The 20,004-nt window shown below is 32.8% G+C and overlaps 1 protein-coding gene across 1 annotated transcript in view; it reads left to right on the forward strand.

Annotated features, from left to right (window-relative positions):
- Positions 1-4,962: 4,962 nt before the first annotated feature.
- The window catches only part of LOC143239035 (uncharacterized), a 32,281-nt gene continuing 17,239 nt past the window's right edge, over positions 4,963-20,004 (forward strand). The window contains exon 1 of the mRNA XM_076479806.1: positions 4,963-6,202. Within this exon, the coding sequence (XP_076335921.1) occupies positions 5,476-6,202 (727 nt within the window). The 5' untranslated portion in view covers positions 4,963-5,475. The remainder of the gene's footprint in view (positions 6,203-20,004) is intronic.

A 20,004-nucleotide genomic window follows, 5' to 3' on the forward strand; every position in this document is an offset into this window, starting at 1 on the left:
TTTCTAACAAAATACGGAAAGTTTAGTTGTATAGTTTTAACAAGATCTTGGTAAATGTTAGCACACTTTCTAACAAAATACGGAAAGTTTAGTTGTATAGTTTTAACAAGATCTCTGTAAATGTAACCACACTTTTCTAACAAAATATGGAAAGTTTAGTTGTCTAGTTTTAACAAGATCTTTGTAAATGTTACCACACTTTTTTTAACAAAATACGGAAAGTTTAGTTGTATAGTTTCAACAAAGACCTCTATAAATGTTACTATACTTTTCTAACAAAATACGATAAGTATATATGCAAAAACGGCTCGTTTCGGTTGAGAAAATATTTTACGTAGAAGAGCGAACAACGTTTCGACCTTCTTCGGTCATCGTCAGGTTCACAAAGAAAGAAAGAGGTAACTGACCTCTACGTAAAATATTTTCTCAACCCAAACGAGCCGTTTTTACATATATATTTCTCTACAAGTGGGTTTTCTCGACATCACTGAAAGGAAAATACGAGAAGTTTAGTCGTTCAGTTTCAACACAGACCTCTGTAAATGTCAGTGCACCTTCCTCACAAAATACGGTAAATTTAGTTCTCTAGTTTCAAAGTTCTGTAAATGTATGAACACTTTAATAAAAAAAATATTTTTTTTACCTATCTTCACCTTGAGCTCTGTAAACGTCAATACACTTCACTACCAAAATACATTTCATTTAATTATCTAGTTTCGATATGAACTCTGTACATTTATTTTTTCTGTAAATTTCAACATAGCTTGTCATAAAAGAGCACTTTAATAGTCTACAAAATGACCAATAAAACATAGTTAAAAGTCTACGGTTTCCATGTGACTTTTCTGTATGTAACTTACATGACAGTATATTTAGTGGTTCACTGTTTTCATGTTGTATGAAAGTCAAAACGTCTTGCTTCAAAACAACACATCAATTAACACATAACACATCTTGTACGATAGGTTGTAACGTCACTAAACACTTTACTTATAAAACATAACACATCTAGTACGATAGGTTGTAACGTCACTAAACACTTTACTTATAAAACATAAACACATCTAGTACGATAGGTTGTAACGTCACTAAACACTTTACTTATAAAACATAAACACATCCAGTACGATAGTTCGTAACTTCAGTGTATACTTTACTTGTAAAACATAACACATAACATAACACATAAAACATAACACGATAGTTTGTAACTCCAGAACACAGTTTACTTAAATGAAATTTACTAAGTTTGTTATAAATTTCATAATGCACTATACTTATCAAAAATAATGCACTATACTTATTAATATTGCACTATACTTATTAATATTGCACTATACTTATTAAAAATAATGCACTATACTTATTAAAAATATTGCACTATACTTATTAAAAATAAATCCCATTTAGAAGGCTAGCTTGTGACGTCACAATACACTTTGTTCATTAAATGGGGAACATTTAATAAAAAATTAACTCTTGGGTAATTTTTATTAATATTTTTTGTAACTTTTTGATTTATAAATCATTAAGTTGTCATGTCTGTTATAATCCCAGTGTGATTGTCTGTTATAATCCCAGTGTGATTGTCTGTTATAATCTCAGTATTATTGTCTGTTATAATCCCAGTGTGATTGTCTGTTATAATCTCAGTATTATCGTCTGTTATAATCCCAGTGTGATTGTCTGTTATAATCTCAGTATTATTGTCTGTTATAATCCCAGTGTGATTGAGTTAAATGATTGTGCATCACAACAACAAAGTACAACATGCTTCTAGTGACACAACCATGAGACACAAGACATTTATATTTGTATAAGTATGTTGTACATCATGTTAAAGTATCACAACCATGAGGTACAATTGCTTATAGTATCACAACTATGAGGTACAATTGCTTATAGTATCACAACCATGAGGTGCAAAACTATTACAGCATTACAACAAGACGTATTCCATGTTAACACTAATCACTCGGCTGTCTTTATCAACTTTCATAATTTTTGTTCATGTTTTCAAAATGGCTTCTCTCGGAGTCGGTTCACGTGACGTTATAAAGGCCTATACATCATAACAAGAGGAATAGATAACATGTAAGTAAGTACTGATAATTATATTACAAATTTTAAAGTAAGACAGGTATTTGTATGTGTTCTTGGTTACATTTGAAGAAATAACACAGAAACAACAGTGACGGTTTTAAACGATAATAACAAAAGCTGTGTAAAAACATATTTAATTACAAACTAAACTCTGCTGTCTTGCCGTCTGTGAACGCTATACGTCTAATATTAGTACTAATACAGTGTCTACGTTGAATTACAATAAACAAGCAACGCTAGAAATTATTAAGAAATAATTTTAAGAAAAAAATTATGATTTCTGAAAGTCATTATTCGCTTATAAATATTTCCCGAAAATATAGTTGTTAAAAAACACACTTTTCATAAACCTTAGAAAATTTGTAACAAAAGACGTAAGACTTTACATCACTCGTGAATCAAAGCTAATTCTGATTTGCCCAACCCAATCAGTAAAGAAAATGACAGCTCTACGTGTGTCCTGTATTACCGGATAACGTTATTAAAAGCAGACTAATAATGTTTCTTAAATATTTTACGTTTGCATCTTGCCATAATTTATTTTTCTTATCACTCACCAGTGATTAATGGGCTAATAGAAAAACGGGTGTGATAAAAACATTAATGGCTTTTAAAATGATCCGCGGTATACTTTCCTATAACAATACATAAATATTCTTCAATTACAAGCATAACCGGCTAAATCAAGGGGGGCATGTCCCCCTCCCCAATTTTGACTCGATGTCTAAATGTTCCTTTGGATGCTGTTGTTTTAGTTTTTAATTTAATGGCCACTGGTAGCATAGCGAAGTGCCTTCAATCCTCGGTGAGCCACCTTTCTACATATTCAAATATGTTCTATGACCTATGTTTGCACGTAGCTTAAACTTTCAGCATTTTAATACGTTTCGATTAGATACTTTAGACAGACTTATTTTAGAGCGTAAGTAATTCTTATCTCAACATATATTTTGTGATTGTTTTTATCATTACCACATGAAAGATACGTGTCTTAAGTCACTATCTTCTCAAACGTCAGTACATTCTCATTAATATCGTATTTTTGTACAGACTTTAATTTCTTCAAACTGCAACATTTCTACATTTTATTTACAGTTAAAGAGACTATTGCCAACTGCTTTAATGTTTATTCTAAAAGTTACGAGAAACAGCTTTACATTTATTTATCGGCTCAAAGTCTTAAAGAACAAAACATTTTGCAGTCAGTTTCTTGAAGAATAAAAAAATCTGAAAAATTATTAATTAATTTCTTAAAGAAGAAAAATCTGGAAAAAAAAATCACCAATTAAACTTAACCTTAATATAATACGATGTATCAAGATTTGTGGAATGAAAACAACATTAAATGTTACTAAATACAAAACTTCCTCGCCCATCAGGCGTCCATATTGAAATATTCTAAATTTTTTGTTAATTAAAGGGACTTTATTTTAAATAAATTCAAGATTAAATCTCATAAAACAATATCATTAAAATGTTGTCAGAGAAAGTAAAGAAACAGCCTGAAAATAACCGAATATTTCAGTGATGAGGAGAAAACCCACCTGTAGAGAAAAATATTATGCAGAGGAGCGAACAACGTTTGGACTTTCTTCGTGAACCTGACGATGACCGAAGAAGGTCGAAACGTTGTTCGCTCCTCTGCGTAAGAAATTTTCTCAACCCAAACGAGCCGTTTTCACATACATAGCCGAATATTTCATTTCGATTTTTGGTTTATTTGGTTGGTTGATTAATTGGTTGAAAGAAATAAAAGTAATTTTTTTAACATATTATTATACATCAAATGGTTGATCCACGCTATACTTATTATAAAGAAATTTTGGAGTTCATTACGATATTATTGAATAAAAAACATGTTTCTTGAAACCTTCAAACTTACTGATAAATGGACAATCGGATTAATGTTATACTTTGTATAACTGATGTATAATGGTTGTATTTACGTATAATAGCGGGAAATATGAAATAAGAAATGTCACATGTTAAGGACAAATCTGAATAATTACTATACGAATGCTGCGTCTTTCGATATAATGTTTGATGCTATATAATTCAGTCTCTTCTGTTTCCAGCCTATATTCTTTTGTTATCTGTAATTGTAACTTTATTCTAAATGTGTATCATAGTTATGCCTATCTTAAAGATTTACATAACGTGGCATTAATGAATAATTACCAATGAAAAATGTTTATAAGAAATTACATTCTATATAGGTGTTTGTCTGAAATAAGTGTAAAACTAAACCTAAGAAATAACGCACTTACACTCTGGGTAACATTAAACATGAAACGTATATTAGCACACATATAAACCTGGTATTCCGAGCTATCTTATACTTACACAACTACTGTTAAAATATGCTAAAAGGTAATACAAATTATGCTAAAGCTAATATAAACTACGTTGAAAAATAGTACAGAGTTTATATAATAAACTTAACACTGGGCTATCATATATTTTCACAACTACTGTGAAAATATGCTAAAACGTTAAAATTACGTTAAAAACTAATATAAACTATGTTGAAAGCACGTACGGAGTCAGCGTGATATATGCTCGTAATCAATGTATTTCTGTACGAAACAAGAAACATATGTAATGATAGAATGTATTACAAATGTTAGTACTATTTGCGTTTAACTAGAATTTCTTTAGCAATTTCAATCAACTCTGTTATAACCCTTAGCTAGCTCCTCCATATTGAAACGTTCATCTTAGATACAGAAGCAGCCTTCAAGTTGCTATTCAAGTTAGGCCTAACTGTAGTAAACCAATCGCACGTCGTGAGTGAGGGATGTGACGTGCTTCATGGCGGAGCTACCACCGTCCTTTTCGTAGCGACAGTTTGTCAGTCATCGGACTGTCATCACTTCACCAGACACTAGAGCTAAGCACACATGCACAACGATTTGGCGCAATACTGATGATGTAAATATACAAGACTTCTAACCGTAAGCTTACAGTACCTGCACACGATCCATGGAAATGTATCAAGTTTAAAACTTTCTCTCCACAGGTTGCTATGGTTACCAGTTCGTACGTCTGAAGATTCGGAACAGCCTCCTTCCGTCTGAAGCTGTACGATCCGTCGGCGAGACCAGATCCTCACTGAATCAACTGGTTCACAACAGAAAAGTAATTTGGAGAAACCTTGGCAGTCGATCTATCCCTAACTAATACTAAACAACTGGAGGGCCGGCTCTGAGCGCCATTGGTCGGTGCAGTCACGTGGTTCATTTAACTCGCATATTTCTGTCAACTGCTCTTGATGATTTACCATCCATTTATTTACTGATTTATCTCCAAGTGCGACAGCTAATTTGAGGCTCATCCTTAAAAAGCGCTGGTCCGCCGGATAGTGCGCAAGTTATGAATTCTAATGTTGTCTACCCTAGTGTGTGTCACAAGAATGAGACAGGGGGATACGGCGCGCAACCGTACGGCTCCGACCTGACCGCTCAGGTGTACTACGGTCAACCCGCAGAGCCTCTCCCTGGTACAGGCAACCATTATATTGGCGGCGGCTTGGTTAGCTCCTTCCCAGGTCCGGATCCGCGTGGAGATACAAATGGACATTTACCTCATCCTATCATTAACGATACAAACGGACTCAGCTACACGAATCTGGACCAACACGGTTATGGACAACAGAGCCGACTGAGCCACCCTCACTCTGGGGGTAGTCCTGGAATACACCCAGCTTACAGTTCGACGGGAGACGTGAGTCCGAGATGTCCAGCGGGAACATTTGGCTATAGGAACATCGATTATGGACATTCGGGTCATGAGATGGCCAATCACCATAGCATCCACCATCATGCAGACCATCCATCTATTAACTTAGGCGACGGCTGTGGGCCTCGGCCAACGTCCACCGTCACAGGCCTACCAACCGCTACCACCTATCCCTACTTTGACCCGCTGGCTCTATCTCGAAGAAATGGATATGGCTACCAGGAGGGCTACGACACGATCATGCGGGACAGCTGTCAGCCCAACGGCGCTTTTCAGGGCCACAATCTGTCTGCTCAACATACTGCGGCACCCGTTCCTACCTACAAATGGATGCAGGTCAAACGAAACGTTCCCAAACCAGGTGAGTCATCTCCGTTGGTACCGTAAATGTAAATTGTATATAGGCGACCGAAAGCATCCGAACCTCTGCCAAAAATTTTGTACGTTCCTACGCACAATAGCTTCGCTCAAGGGTAGTACACACACACACAAACAAACTATCCATATCTGTGAAAGTAATAAATCAGGAGATCAACACGGGAAGCAGTCACCTTCAGTGGCTCTCAAAATAGCTACAATAGTTCTCACCGTCAGCAAAAACTCAAAATATCGAGTTCATTTCGTAGTCGCGGTCAGCGAGAGAAGGTCATTTTTTAAACAAGCGGTCTCCCGCAACAGTTTCGTAGGTGTGAGACCCACGGGTAATGCGCTGTAGGAATCATTTTCTTGACACCCGACAATTCGAGTCTTCCCTACCTTTGGCCATCACGGGTGGTCGGCCATAAATCTCTAATTATTCTTTTACTCAAACAACTCTTCGTCGTGGTCATTTGTTGGGCGAAACAAATATTTATGTTCGCGGTGGAAATACTGCTCCTATGCAGAGGCATATTTCCTGACATAAGTAGCCCTTACTCTGGTTGGCTGAAAAAGTTCCAAGCACTTGAATATAGCTTGCATTTCACTCAGAGTTAAAAAAAGAAATCACATTTTACTCTAGCAAATTTGGAAAGATTAACCTTTGTCTTTTTTGGTTGGTTGGGGCCTCGACATGGCCAGTTGGTTTGGGCTTTCGGCTCGTATTCCGAGGGTCGCAGGTTCGAATCCCCGTCACACCAAACATGCCCACCCTTTCAGCCATAGGGGCGTTATAATGTTACGGTTAATCCCACTATTCGTTGATGAAATAGTAGCCCAAGAGTTGGCGGTGGGTGATGATGACGAGCTGCCTTCTTTCTAGTCTTACACTGTTAAATTAGGGACGGTTATCGCAGATAGCCCTCGAGTAATTTTGCGCGAAATTCTAAAATAAACAAATAAATGGTTGTTTGTTGTTGTTTTTCTCTTCAAAATTAAGGCCCTAAATCTATGTTTCCTAACGACTGACGCTCTCTGTCTTCTGTTCACTAATGACAACAACTTATTTCTGAGTAAAGGAGCGAAGGTGGTAACGATAAAGTCGCTTTATCAACGAAACCACTGTTCGATTAGCATAGGCTGAAGAGACATGTGATTAATTACCATAGTTAACATCTTAACGAATTACGTTTGGCCAGAATATTTCACTTACACTAATGAAGGTGAACGCGGTTATTAGCCTGCACCGACACAGTCGTGGGGTTGGAGAGACGACGACCTTCTCACGACCATGGACTTTTAAACTCGACTTAGACGACTTCAACGAAACTGACATTAACTCCGCCGCACGGAATTTTTAGGCTTAGCAAGATAACAAGTTCCCAGGAATAGATTTTTCCGACTTCTTTGCAGGCTGGATCGAATGCTTGACGTTATAATAATTAATTATGTCTTCATGAAGCATATGAATGATTAATCTGGATTAACTTCTGAATTAGGAATACAGTTAATAGAAGCTCACGTGACGATCTGCCGTGATATAAGGTCCTTAATTTGTTGCACACGTGTTTTGTATATATAATATCGTATACGTTAAGATAATGTGAAGGTTCTCCCTTTTCGTGAAGTGCTGCCTGAAGATAGGTTAATAGGTCATTGGAAGTTAGGAAGAGGTCAGTAGGTTAATCATATGAATTATGACATTAAGATGTGATAATGCAGCCGAGGTAGGTGATTATACTGAAACATCAGGACGCTATCATTCATAATCAACAAACACGAGTATGACACTGTTTGTTTGTTTTTTTAAATTTCGTGCAATACTACAGTGTGGGTGTCTGGGTATAATCGTCCCTAATTTTGAATTGATAAATTACCGAAAACCAAACAGGCAACAGCGTCACTCTCCAACGGTTGCCCGAGTCCGATTGACTAGTGGAATTTGACTGTCACTCTTATCGCACACGCACGACTACCAATGCGTGGAACACATCTTTGAAATGATGAGACGTGAAATATTAATTACGTGGTTATTATCTTATCTGTAATGAAACTTGTTTGTGTGATTTTTATAATAGCATGCTAAAAAGTGAATTCGAGAATCCCGGTTCACGTCCCGTTGTGGTAAAATTGTGCTCCGCATATCGAGGCCGTGGGCGCAATGCAGAAATAACGGTCAGATTAATATCGAATAGAGTGCGGCGGATGGTGTTGACTAGCTGCCTTCTCTCTAGTCTATCGATTGAAAATTAGAGACGGCTATCACAGAGAGTTCCGTTTGGGACTTTACGCTAATATCGAAAAATCCAAAACAGACGCATATTTCATGATAAGCAAATATCAGTTTACCTTCTTGTGGTTGTACGGGGCACGACACAAGAAGCAAAAAGAAACACAACAGTTTCAGCGGAAGCTGAAGTCTTGTATTTGTTTAGTCAAACATGTACAGAATAAATAAAATATATATCTCGAAAACACCTCGACAAGAGCAAAGTAGGCAGTGATAAAAGCCTGGAAACGAATCTGGATTCTTTCCAAATGCGTGTATTATATTTGGTCTGGATTCTATCCAAATGCACATATTATATCCGGAAAATCACCTAAAAAACATGGGGGGATTAGAAAAGCAAAGTTCTCTTGAATCGAGAGAGAGATAATCATAGCTTTTAACTAAAGCTACCGAGTTCAATGAGCTTTGTTACGTCTCAAATGAATGAAAAATTGATTGCATTACACACCCCAGCTAAGGGCCTAGCCTGAACATTTATTATGCACAGTCAAGAGTGAAGGCGGTTTCAATATTATTGTCATTCATTTTTATTCATATCCTTAATGATATATTATTGTACTGCTACCATAATTCTATATTATAGCTAGAGAGATTGATAGGGTATTAATGTAAAGAAAATAATCTATGCCTATATATTTTATGAAGTTCTAATTCGAAAAAAAATTATATATATATATATTTATTTAAGTTAAATTACAGCTTTCTGGACACATTCACAAACATAGGTTTAAAGGTTAATTTTTAACATTTTTTACTCTTTTAAACTAGGGCATTTTCAGAGTCTTTTATCGAGAATTTCTGTAAGCTGTAACTTTATTTTATTCATGACCCCAATTTTTCTTTATTAAGATTTCTGAGTTGCACATCCAAAAAAATATCTAATTTATTGCTAACGGATAAGAAAACCTGGTTTTAACTCAAATAGATTAGCGACCAAACACACAACTGGACCATTTAGGTGTAGCACATATGCATATATAAGTTTGTTTATGAAATTCAGTCAGAAATACATTGACGTATGTATAACATTTATTGTAATTGATAGCGCGTGGCACGAGCTGGTGTCTATTTCAAAGCACGCAACGAATACTTGTCTCGTGTTAATGCAGTTGTTTGTATTTTCCATGAAAGTTTCCTTAAGGTCTAACTTATAACGAAAGTAATTCTTGATGAATGTTCTGCAAGTCAGTTCTGAACTAATTGTTTATTCAGATTAATTGAATAGAAAATTTATTATAAAACAAAGATTATTTTTTTTTAATTATGATTACCGTTACTGCAGTAGTAAAAGATAATGGTCGCTACATTATCCGCTGAATGAACGACCGTTGAGTCGTTGGTTTGTTTTGTTTTTGAATTTCGCGCAAAGCTACACGAGGGTTATCTGCGCTAGCCGTCTCTAATTTAGTGGTGTAAGCCAAGAGGGAAGGCAGCTAGTCATCACCACCCACCGCCAACTCTTGGGCTACTCTTTTACCAACGAATAGTGGGATTGACCGTCACTTTTTAACACCCCCACGGTTGAAAGGGCGAACATATTTGGTGTGACGGGGATTCGAACCCGCGACCATCGGCTTACGAGCAAATGCCTTAACTACCTGGCCATACCAGGCCTTGATTCGTTCGTAGCTCGTGTTTCGTTAGGGTTTAGTCTAAATAGCCCAATGTTTGTTTGTTCTTTATCGACACTGTATCTTTACACGTGTTCACCATACACTTTTAATGAGTTACTGACATCGAACCATGGATATTTTAGCTATATCGAACATAAGTGTATAATATAGTGAAGTCGTGTCAATTATGTAGTAACTAAAATGGCCGCGGTTTCATATCCAGGACAATATTAATTATAACAAAACGCTGGTAATAATAAAAGTTTGGCTTTTGGAATCAGTATTTATTTTATTGTACTTTGTCCTTAATAAATTTTGCCATAATTCGCACGTCACCAGGTTGAGTGTGTTTTCAAGTTACACTCGATCCGTATGTTTATTCTACGTAAGACGCTGTCCCATGTCATTCGTTTTCAGCAAAGGAGGTAATGTCTGATTTTTCCGTGTATCTTTGCCGGATCAATTACAAATTATATGTTTATTCAAAAAATTGTTTTTACCACCTTTAAATCTAAATATCTCATGACTTCCCACTAATCCAAAGAAAGCGTGGAACGATATTCCAATATAAACATATAATTTTATTTGGTTCTTTTTAAGGCAATTTTTTATATTCTCGTGGAGGATATGTTTTAGCACGTGTCACCAGAATTACCGGTATCTATTTACCAGAAACACCCGTTTGGTAATAAAGTATTTCAACCACAATAATCACAGTTTAAAACAGTTCTATATTTAAATCACTTTCAAGAAATGACAACACAGTTTTTAATGCTGTATAGACGTATAATACATAAAGCAGAATCCACCCCACACTTTTCTTCCAGTTAGTATAAATATACCATCATTAACAACTACAAAACGGGCTGATAAGACGTTGACACTAGTTTGGTGTGGATTATAAACAAGTACACATTTTAGATTTAGTAAAAACAAAGACTGATTAAAACAATTTGAAGTCAAAGACATCACGTTTACTTAGGGCTTCTTAACTTATCACCCTTATGTGTTATTATATCTGTCCTTTGCGTGAAATTAAAAAAAAAAAAACCTTTAGAAACAAACAAACAAAATTCGTCTCAACGAAAATTCTGGAGTCGCCCTACATCACAGAGCTAACTAATTTGTGCGCAGAAGTTTGTGGCTATACCCCTGTTTGTAAATAGTTCGTAATTAATTTACATAAGAAGAAAGCTCAGAAAACATTTATCAAAATCGAAGACTGATTATGTGACGAGTCGTAACATATTCCAGAACGACCTGAAGTTAACCAGACCAACACGAGGATATAAACCACCCCGATTTACAATCGGAATACCTGTTTATCTGTCTTATGCACTGCTTTATTAAGAGAAAAATGACGCAATTATTTTTGTATCAAATATAGATGAATATTTCGTCTGAAAAATTATACAAAGACGAAGCAAAAGCCTGACATATCAAAAAATGAGTGCAAAAAACACAACAAAGCACATTTAATTTAAAGTTACTATTAGAGCCATAATTTCAGACGTAACACGTTCAGGCGATTCCTGAAGGTCAGTGTTGTTTGTGAGCACACTTTAATAACACAATGTTAAACAAAATCGAGAAAATAACGCTGATACACACTTAGTATAAAGTGTGAAAAATTCAACCGCAGCCCGTTTGCGCACGTCATTATAACACATAACTAAATGATTGTTTGAGATGCGCACCTATATGTTTGCTTTGAAAATATCAGCACATCCGGCAATGGAGAATTCCTAACTATTCTTTACTAAATACGAGTCAAGCTCAAATTAGACATTTATTTAAATAGTTATGTTGTCGGTGTTCTAATTACATACAAATATAACATTATTTCTTACCAAGCCTAATAAAGTACTAGAAAGTATTCATTTTTAACTAAATATGTATTCGTACGGACATATGTGTACAAATTTTTAAAGGCCAGTGTTTATCGCTCAGTCAAAGAGACATAAAGTCTCTCATACAGTATACACGTGGTTAAACTGATCACGTTTTACTATAACAACTGTCTTTCATTTTCAAAAACAACCAACAGTAAATATCCAACCAGATTTGATCAAATTAAATCTGGTTTTTATTCAAATTTCAGTTTAAGTGTCAAATCGACATGTACCTGGACTTCTGGCATTATTGTTGCAAACTAACACAAAAAGAATACTATCATTAAATGTCATTTTCTTGTATCATTGTTGTAAACTAACACAAAAAGAATATTATCATTAAATGTCATTTTTGTATCACTGTTGTAAACTGACACAAAAAGAATATTATCATTAAATGTCATTTTTGTATCATTCTTGTAAACTAATACAAAAAGAATATCATCATTAAATGTCATTTTCTTGTATCACTGTTGTAAACTAACACAAAAAGAATATTATCATTAAATGTCATTTTTGTATCACTGTTGTAAACTGACACAAAAAGAATATTATCATTAAATGTCATTTTTGTATCACTGTTGTAAACTGACACAAAAAAAATATTATCATTAAATGTCATTTTTGTATCATTCTTGTAAACTAATACAAAAGAATATCATCATTAAATGTCATTTTCTTGTATCACTGTTGTAAACTAACACAAAAAGAATATTATCATTAAGAGTCATTTTTGTATCACTGTTGTAAACTGACACAAAAAGAATATTATCATTAAATGTCATTTTTGTATCATTCTTGTAAACTAATACAAAAAGAATATCATCATTAAATGTCATTTTCTTGTATCACTGTTGTAAACTAACACAAAAAGAATATTATCATTAAATGTCATTTTTGTATCACTGTTGTAAACTGACACAAAAAGAATATTATCATTAAATGTCATTTTTGTATCACTGTTGTAAACTGACACAAAAGAATATTATCATTAAATGTCATTTTTGTATCATTCTTGTAAACTAATACAAAAAGAATATCATCATTAAATGTCATTTTCTTGTATCACTGTTGTAAACTAACACAAAAAGAATATTATCATTGAGAGTCATTTTTGTATCACTGTTGTAAACTGACACAAAAAGAATATTATCATTGAGAGTCATTTTTGTATCACTGTTGTAAACTAACACAAAAAGAATATTATCATTAAGAGTCATTTTTGTATCACTGTTGTAAACTGACACAAAAAGAATATTATCATTAAGTGTCATTCTCTTGTATCCTTGTTGTAAACTAACACAAAAAGAATATTATCATTAAATGTCATTTTCTTGTATCACTGTTATAAACTAACACAAAAAGAATGTCATCATTAAGTGTCATTTTTGTATCCTTGTTGTAAACTAACACAAAAAGAATATTATCATTAAGAGTCATTTTCTTGTATCACTGTTGTAAACTGACACAAAAAGAATATTATCATTGAGAGTCATTTTTGTATCACTGTTGTAAACTGACACAAAAGAATATTATCATTGAGAGTCATTTTGTATCACTGTTGTAAACTAACACAAAAGAATATTATCATTAAGAGTCATTTTTGTATCACTGTTGTAAACTGACACAAAAGAATATTATCATTAAGTGTCATTCTCTTGTATCCTTGTTGTAAACTAACACAAAAAGAATATTATCATTAAATGTCATTTTCTTGTATCACTGTTATAAACTAACACAAAAAAGAATGTCATCATTAAGTGTCATTTTTGTATCCTTGTTGTAAACTAACACAAAAAGAATATTATCATTAAGAGTCATTTTCTTGTATCACTGTTGTAAACTGACACAAAAAGAATATTATCATTAAGTGTCATTTTTGTATCCTTGTTGTAAACTAACACAAAAAGAATATTATCATTAAATGTCATTTTCTTGTATCACTGTTATAAACTAACACAAAAAGAATATTATCATTAAATGTCATTTTTGTATCACTGTTGTAAACTGACACAAAAAGAATATTATCATTAAATGTCATTTTGTATCACTGTTGTAAACTGACACAAAAAGAATATTATCATTAAATGTCATTTTTGTATCATTCTTGTAAACTAATACAAAAAGAATATCATCATTAAATGTCATTTTCTTGTATCACTGTTGTAAACTAACACAAAAAGAATATTATCATTAAATGTCATTTTTGTATCACTGTTGTAAACTGACACAAAAAGAATATTATCATTAAATGTCATTTTTGTATCACTGTTGTAAACTGACACAAAAAGAATATTATCATTAAATGTCATTTTTGTATCATTCTTGTAAACTAATACAAAAAGAATATCATCATTAAATGTCATTTTCTTGTATCACTGTTGTAAACTAACACAAAAAGAATATTATCATTGAGAGTCATTTTTGTATCACTGTTGTAAACTGACACAAAAAGAATATTATCATTGAGAGTCATTTTTGTATCACTGTTGTAAACTAACACAAAAAGAATATTATCATTAAGAGTCATTTTTGTATCACTGTTGTAAACTGACACAAAAAGAATATTATCATTAAGTGTCATTCTCTTGTATCCTTGTTGTAAACTAACACAAAAAGAATATTATCATTAAATGTCATTTTCTTGTATCACTGTTATAAACTAACACAAAAAGAATGTCATCATTAAGTGTCATTTTTGTATCCTTGTTGTAAACTAACACAAAAAGAATATTATCATTAAGAGTCATTTTCTTGTATCACTGTTGTAAACTGACACAAAAAGAATATTATCATTAAATGTCATTTTTGTATCATTCTTGTAAACTAATACAAAAAGAATATCATCATTAAATGTCATTTTCTTGTATCACTGTTGTAAACTAACACAAAAAGAATATTATCATTAAATGTCATTTTTGTATCACTGTTGTAAACTGACACAAAAAGAATATTATCATTAAATGTCATTTTTGTATCACTGTTGTAAACTGACACAAAAAGAATATTATCATTAAATGTCATTTTTGTATCATTCTTGTAAACTAATACAAAAAGAATATCATCATTAAATGTCATTTTCTTGTATCACTGTTGTAAACTAACACAAAAAGAATATTATCATTGAGAGTCATTTTTGTATCACTGTTGTAAACTGACACAAAAGAATATTATCATTGAGAGTCATTTTTGTATCACTGTTGTAAACTAACACAAAAAGAATATTATCATTAAGAGTCATTTTTGTATCACTGTTGTAAACTGACACAAAAAGAATATTATCATTAAGTGTCATTCTCTTGTATCCTTGTTGTAAACTAACACAAAAAGAATATTATCATTAAATGTCATTTTCTTGTATCACTGTTATAAACTAACACAAAAAGAATGTCATCATTAAGTGTCATTTTTGTATCCTTGTTGTAAACTAACACAAAAAGAATATTATCATTAAGAGTCATTTTCTTGTATCACTGTTGTAAACTGACACAAAAAGAATATTATCATTAAATGTCATTTTTGTATCATTCTTGTAAACTAATACAAAAAGAATATCATCATTAAATGTCATTTTCTTGTATCACTGTTGTAAACTAACACAAAAAGAATATTATCATTAAATGTCATTTTTGTATCACTGTTGTAAACTGACACAAAAAGAATATTATCATTAAATGTCATTTTTGTATCACTGTTGTAAACTGACACAAAAAGAATATTATCATTAAATGTCATTTTTGTATCATTCTTGTAAACTAATACAAAAAGAATATCATCATTAAATGTCATTTTCTTGTATCACTGTTGTAAACTAACACAAAAAGAATATTATCATTGAGAGTCATTTTTGTATCACTGTTGTAAACTGACACAAAAAGAATATTATCATTGAGAGTCATTTTTGTATCACTGTTGTAAACTAACACAAAAAGAATATTATCATTAAGAGTCATTTTTGTATCACTGTTGTAAACTGACACAAAAAGAATATTATCATTAAGTGTCATTCTCTTGTATCCTTGTTGTAAACTAACACAAAAAGAATATTATCATTAAATGTCATTTTCTTGTATCACTGTTATAAACTAACACAAAAAGAATGTCATCATTAAGTGTCATTTTTGTATCCTTGTTGTAAACTAACACAAAAAGAATATTATCATTAAGAGTCATTTTCTTGTATCACTGTTGTAAACTGACACAAAAAGAATATTATCATTAAGTGTCATTTTTGTATCCTTGTTGTAAACTAACACAAAAAGAATATTATCATTAAGAGTCATTTTCTTGTATCATTGTTGTAACTTAAAGTGTAACATAAATGTTTTATTTAAAAGAAAACACAATTTAGTTTTTACTTTCAGAGGAAGTGCAATCAACCCATATTTTGTGTCCATAATACGCACATTCTGTTTGTTATTTTTTACTTTTACGTATTTTGCTCTGATGTAAAAAATAAGCTGAAACTGAAAGCTAATAGTCCTTTTTACCTCTATCGACAAGCATTTCTCAAATCTACTAGGATAGTGAACGTATACCACCTTAAAGAGATGTACTCTTTCCAATGGAAAACGTTATTATGTGTACTATGATTTGTTTTTGCTCACTTTCCTTCGTATTCTACAGATTACGAGTTAAACACTGAATATCTTGAGAAGAAAAACTCCTCATTAAGGAGAGGATTTGATAAACAATTCCGCAAGTGGTGGAACAGATGTGAACAAATTCAATTAAATAACAATCCACAGATAACTCCAAAGATAACCCAATAACAAGCGGTATTACAATTTATAAAGATGCACGCCATATAATGAATGATAAGACGACCCCCATCTAGAACGAAGGCAGAATTAAAACTATTTGAATAAGCACACACGGTCGTTACTCAGTGTTCACTGATATCTTATCATTGTATTTGAAAACAACAAATAAGCATGCACAGCTTAAACGCTGAAACTGACGAGAGAATGACACTGATATTAAATAAAGTAAGTCATCTATCACCTCGTTGGTACGTCTAAGAACAAGAAAACAAATGTGTGACGTGTTAACTTCTGTATTAGTGTTTGCCGCCAACTTTATCACCTAATCAATTGATGTCGACGAATAGAGCGTTCTTAACAAAATCTGTCTTAATTTTTGTACTAAATGTAACTGATATAAAGATATCTATTTTAATACCTGAGATCTTCGAATCGAGTAAGATGTTGTTCTGCCGCGAGCCACTGATGCTTAGCTGTATAAAAAAAAGTAAAACTGGAAAACTAAAAAGAACAAGAAAAATAATATTTTACTATTGTTTTAATCGAGTTACCGAACCTATTAAATATTCCTGATTTATTTGAGATTCAAAATATAAGTTGACCTGCGTTGTTTATAATTGCTTATTCGTAACGTTAAATGGATAAATATAGTCTTACTGCTTATTGCTACCTTCTAAATGAAGACATGCACATTGTTAACGTCTCAGCCGTCAGTTTGTGTATTACTGTTTTACTGCTTATTGCGGACTTCTAAATAAAAATATGTACATTTTTAACGTTCTCAGCCATCAGTTTGTGTATTACTGTTTTACTGCTTATTGCGGACTTCTAAATAAAAATATGTACATTTTTAACGTTCTCAGCTGTCAGTTTGTGTATTACTGTTTTACTGCTTATTGCTGACTTCTAAATAAAAACATACATTTTTAACGTCTCAGCCATCAGTTTATGTATTAATGTTTTACTGCTTATTGCTGCCTTCTAAATAAAAACATGTACATTTTTAACGTTCTCAGCCATTAGTTTGTGAATTACTGTTTAACTGCTTGTTCCTGCCTTCTAAATAAAAACATGTACATTTTAACATCTTTAGCCCTCAGTTTGTACGTGTGCATGTGGTACGTGAACTGTCAAACTGTATAACACTCATGAATAATGACAGATCGCTGCACTATCTGAATGGCATGAGATCAAAGAAAATGTCAAACTAAAGGCATGTCTTCTCTAAGTCAAAGATTGACTAAAAAATCCCCATGTTTCTCGAGTGTTTGTATAAAAAGAAGTCGTCTGATGGATGCTTTTTAAACAAGTTTGGATCTCGGCTCAGTTTCACCAAACTGGTTAGCTCTGCACCTGTCTTACATAAATAGTTTCGATTCCTTCTAAACTAAATAAACTACTCCACGTTATGCAGAGTATTAGTTCAAAAAATGAAACTTTCACACAGTGACGAATTAGCTGTTAATAACGACTTATTGTTTGTCCCATAGCCTGGACGCTTGACATTTGTGGTGTCATCCAAAATTTTTATTTGATATGTTGTTTTTCCCACAAACAATGTTACTAGTTTATGACATATTGTTTGTCCTCTGAGTATTGTTATTAATTTATGGCAAAATGTTCTTCCAGCAAATATTGTTACCAGTCTAACTTCAGTCCACCGCGAGTATGTTCATCCGTGTGGTCAGTACACTGCAGATTTAACAAAACCTTGGTTTTCAAAATACATTTATTACTTTTCATCAGTATCAAAATGTTCTTAGTAGTTTTTAGTTTTCTTTAAACAAGATTACAGATGGCGTACAATGACCAAATTCATAACTTAATAAAACAAGGTTCAAGAAGTCTTGATAGAAATGAATGAAAACTCTATAACCCAGCGCTTTTGAGAGGTGGACCTTCCTTCTTCAGGGATACGCACATACAGGACGAAATGACCAGTGTAAGAAACGTAAAATAAAGCAGAACACATTTTTTATAATAAAAAAATTCCAGCCTAACATTAGACATTTTGTACTGTATGTGTCTCTACGTCATCCATAAAGTTGTATTGTATATGAATTGTACATATAATAGTTAAAAACAAACACACTTGATATAATAAACTGTATAGCTGAATTTTATTATAATGAACTCTTGCTTAAGCCTAACTAGTTCGTAATTTAGAATTGTTTGCTCCTTAATGCGTGTTTTTTGTGTTTAATTTTCGGACCACTCATAAGTTTATAAATATTTTCACTAAGACTTCAGAATTGTCCAGAGTTTCTTAAATGTCAACCATAATCAATTGCGATAAATATTTAATACTACAAAAAAAAAGTTTTGTGATTGTTGTTTTAAAGTATTTCAGATGACCGTCTATATATTGCATACATATTATGCAAAAACTCTTCGGGTCAAGTTTATTCACTGGTTATTTGTACGGAAACATGTTTTTAGTCACAATCCTGGTGAGGACTGTCCTGGTGAGGACTGTAAGTAGTTGCCATCTTTTAAGATGAGGCTTAAATGTTTGGTCTTTTGGAAGTTCATTTGGCTTTGCCTTCAGTTTGAAGGAAATTTCTTTACGAGGAAAAATTCTTTATTGGAAATAAAACTCCTCGTTGACGGCAAAATTTTTATAATCAAATCATATTTAAAATATAAAAACTTTAAGAGGCTAACACTGTATTGAAGGTAAGGAACTGTACGTGGCAAACACTGTATTGAAGGCAAACATTTTATTAGAAAATATTCCCTGTTGAACGTGAAATGGACAAACACTTTACTAAGTGTGAAAACCAAACCGAATTACCATATGCCTATTACTATCTCGAGAACAAATTACAAAAGTCGAGTCTCCCGCTGGTACAGCGCTAAGTCTACGGATTTACAACCCTAAGATCAGGCGTTCGATTATCCGCGGTGAACTCAGCAAATGGCCCGATGTGGCTTTGCTATAAGACAACACACACACACACAGAAGTCGAAATGTGTAAAAATATACGAAATAAAGGTTTCTTGTTAAGTAATAAAAACTACTGACAGAATGTTGTCGCTTTGTTCTTATTTTTAGTGTGTGGCTGTTTTATTTGTTAAAGTACAATTCATTCTGCACGATTTACAATGTGTCTGTTTTGGTGATTAATTTACTGTTTATCCTACAGAGTTCAATATGACTGTTTCTTTTGTTAAAGTATAAATCATTCCACATGGTTTACTGTCTGTTTGTTCTGTTTATTAAAGTTTGATTTTTAATTATAGAGAGT

This window comes from Tachypleus tridentatus, chromosome 2 (assembly GCF_004210375.1).
Source record: "Tachypleus tridentatus isolate NWPU-2018 chromosome 2, ASM421037v1, whole genome shotgun sequence".
NCBI lineage: Eukaryota > Metazoa > Arthropoda > Merostomata > Xiphosura > Limulidae > Tachypleus > Tachypleus tridentatus.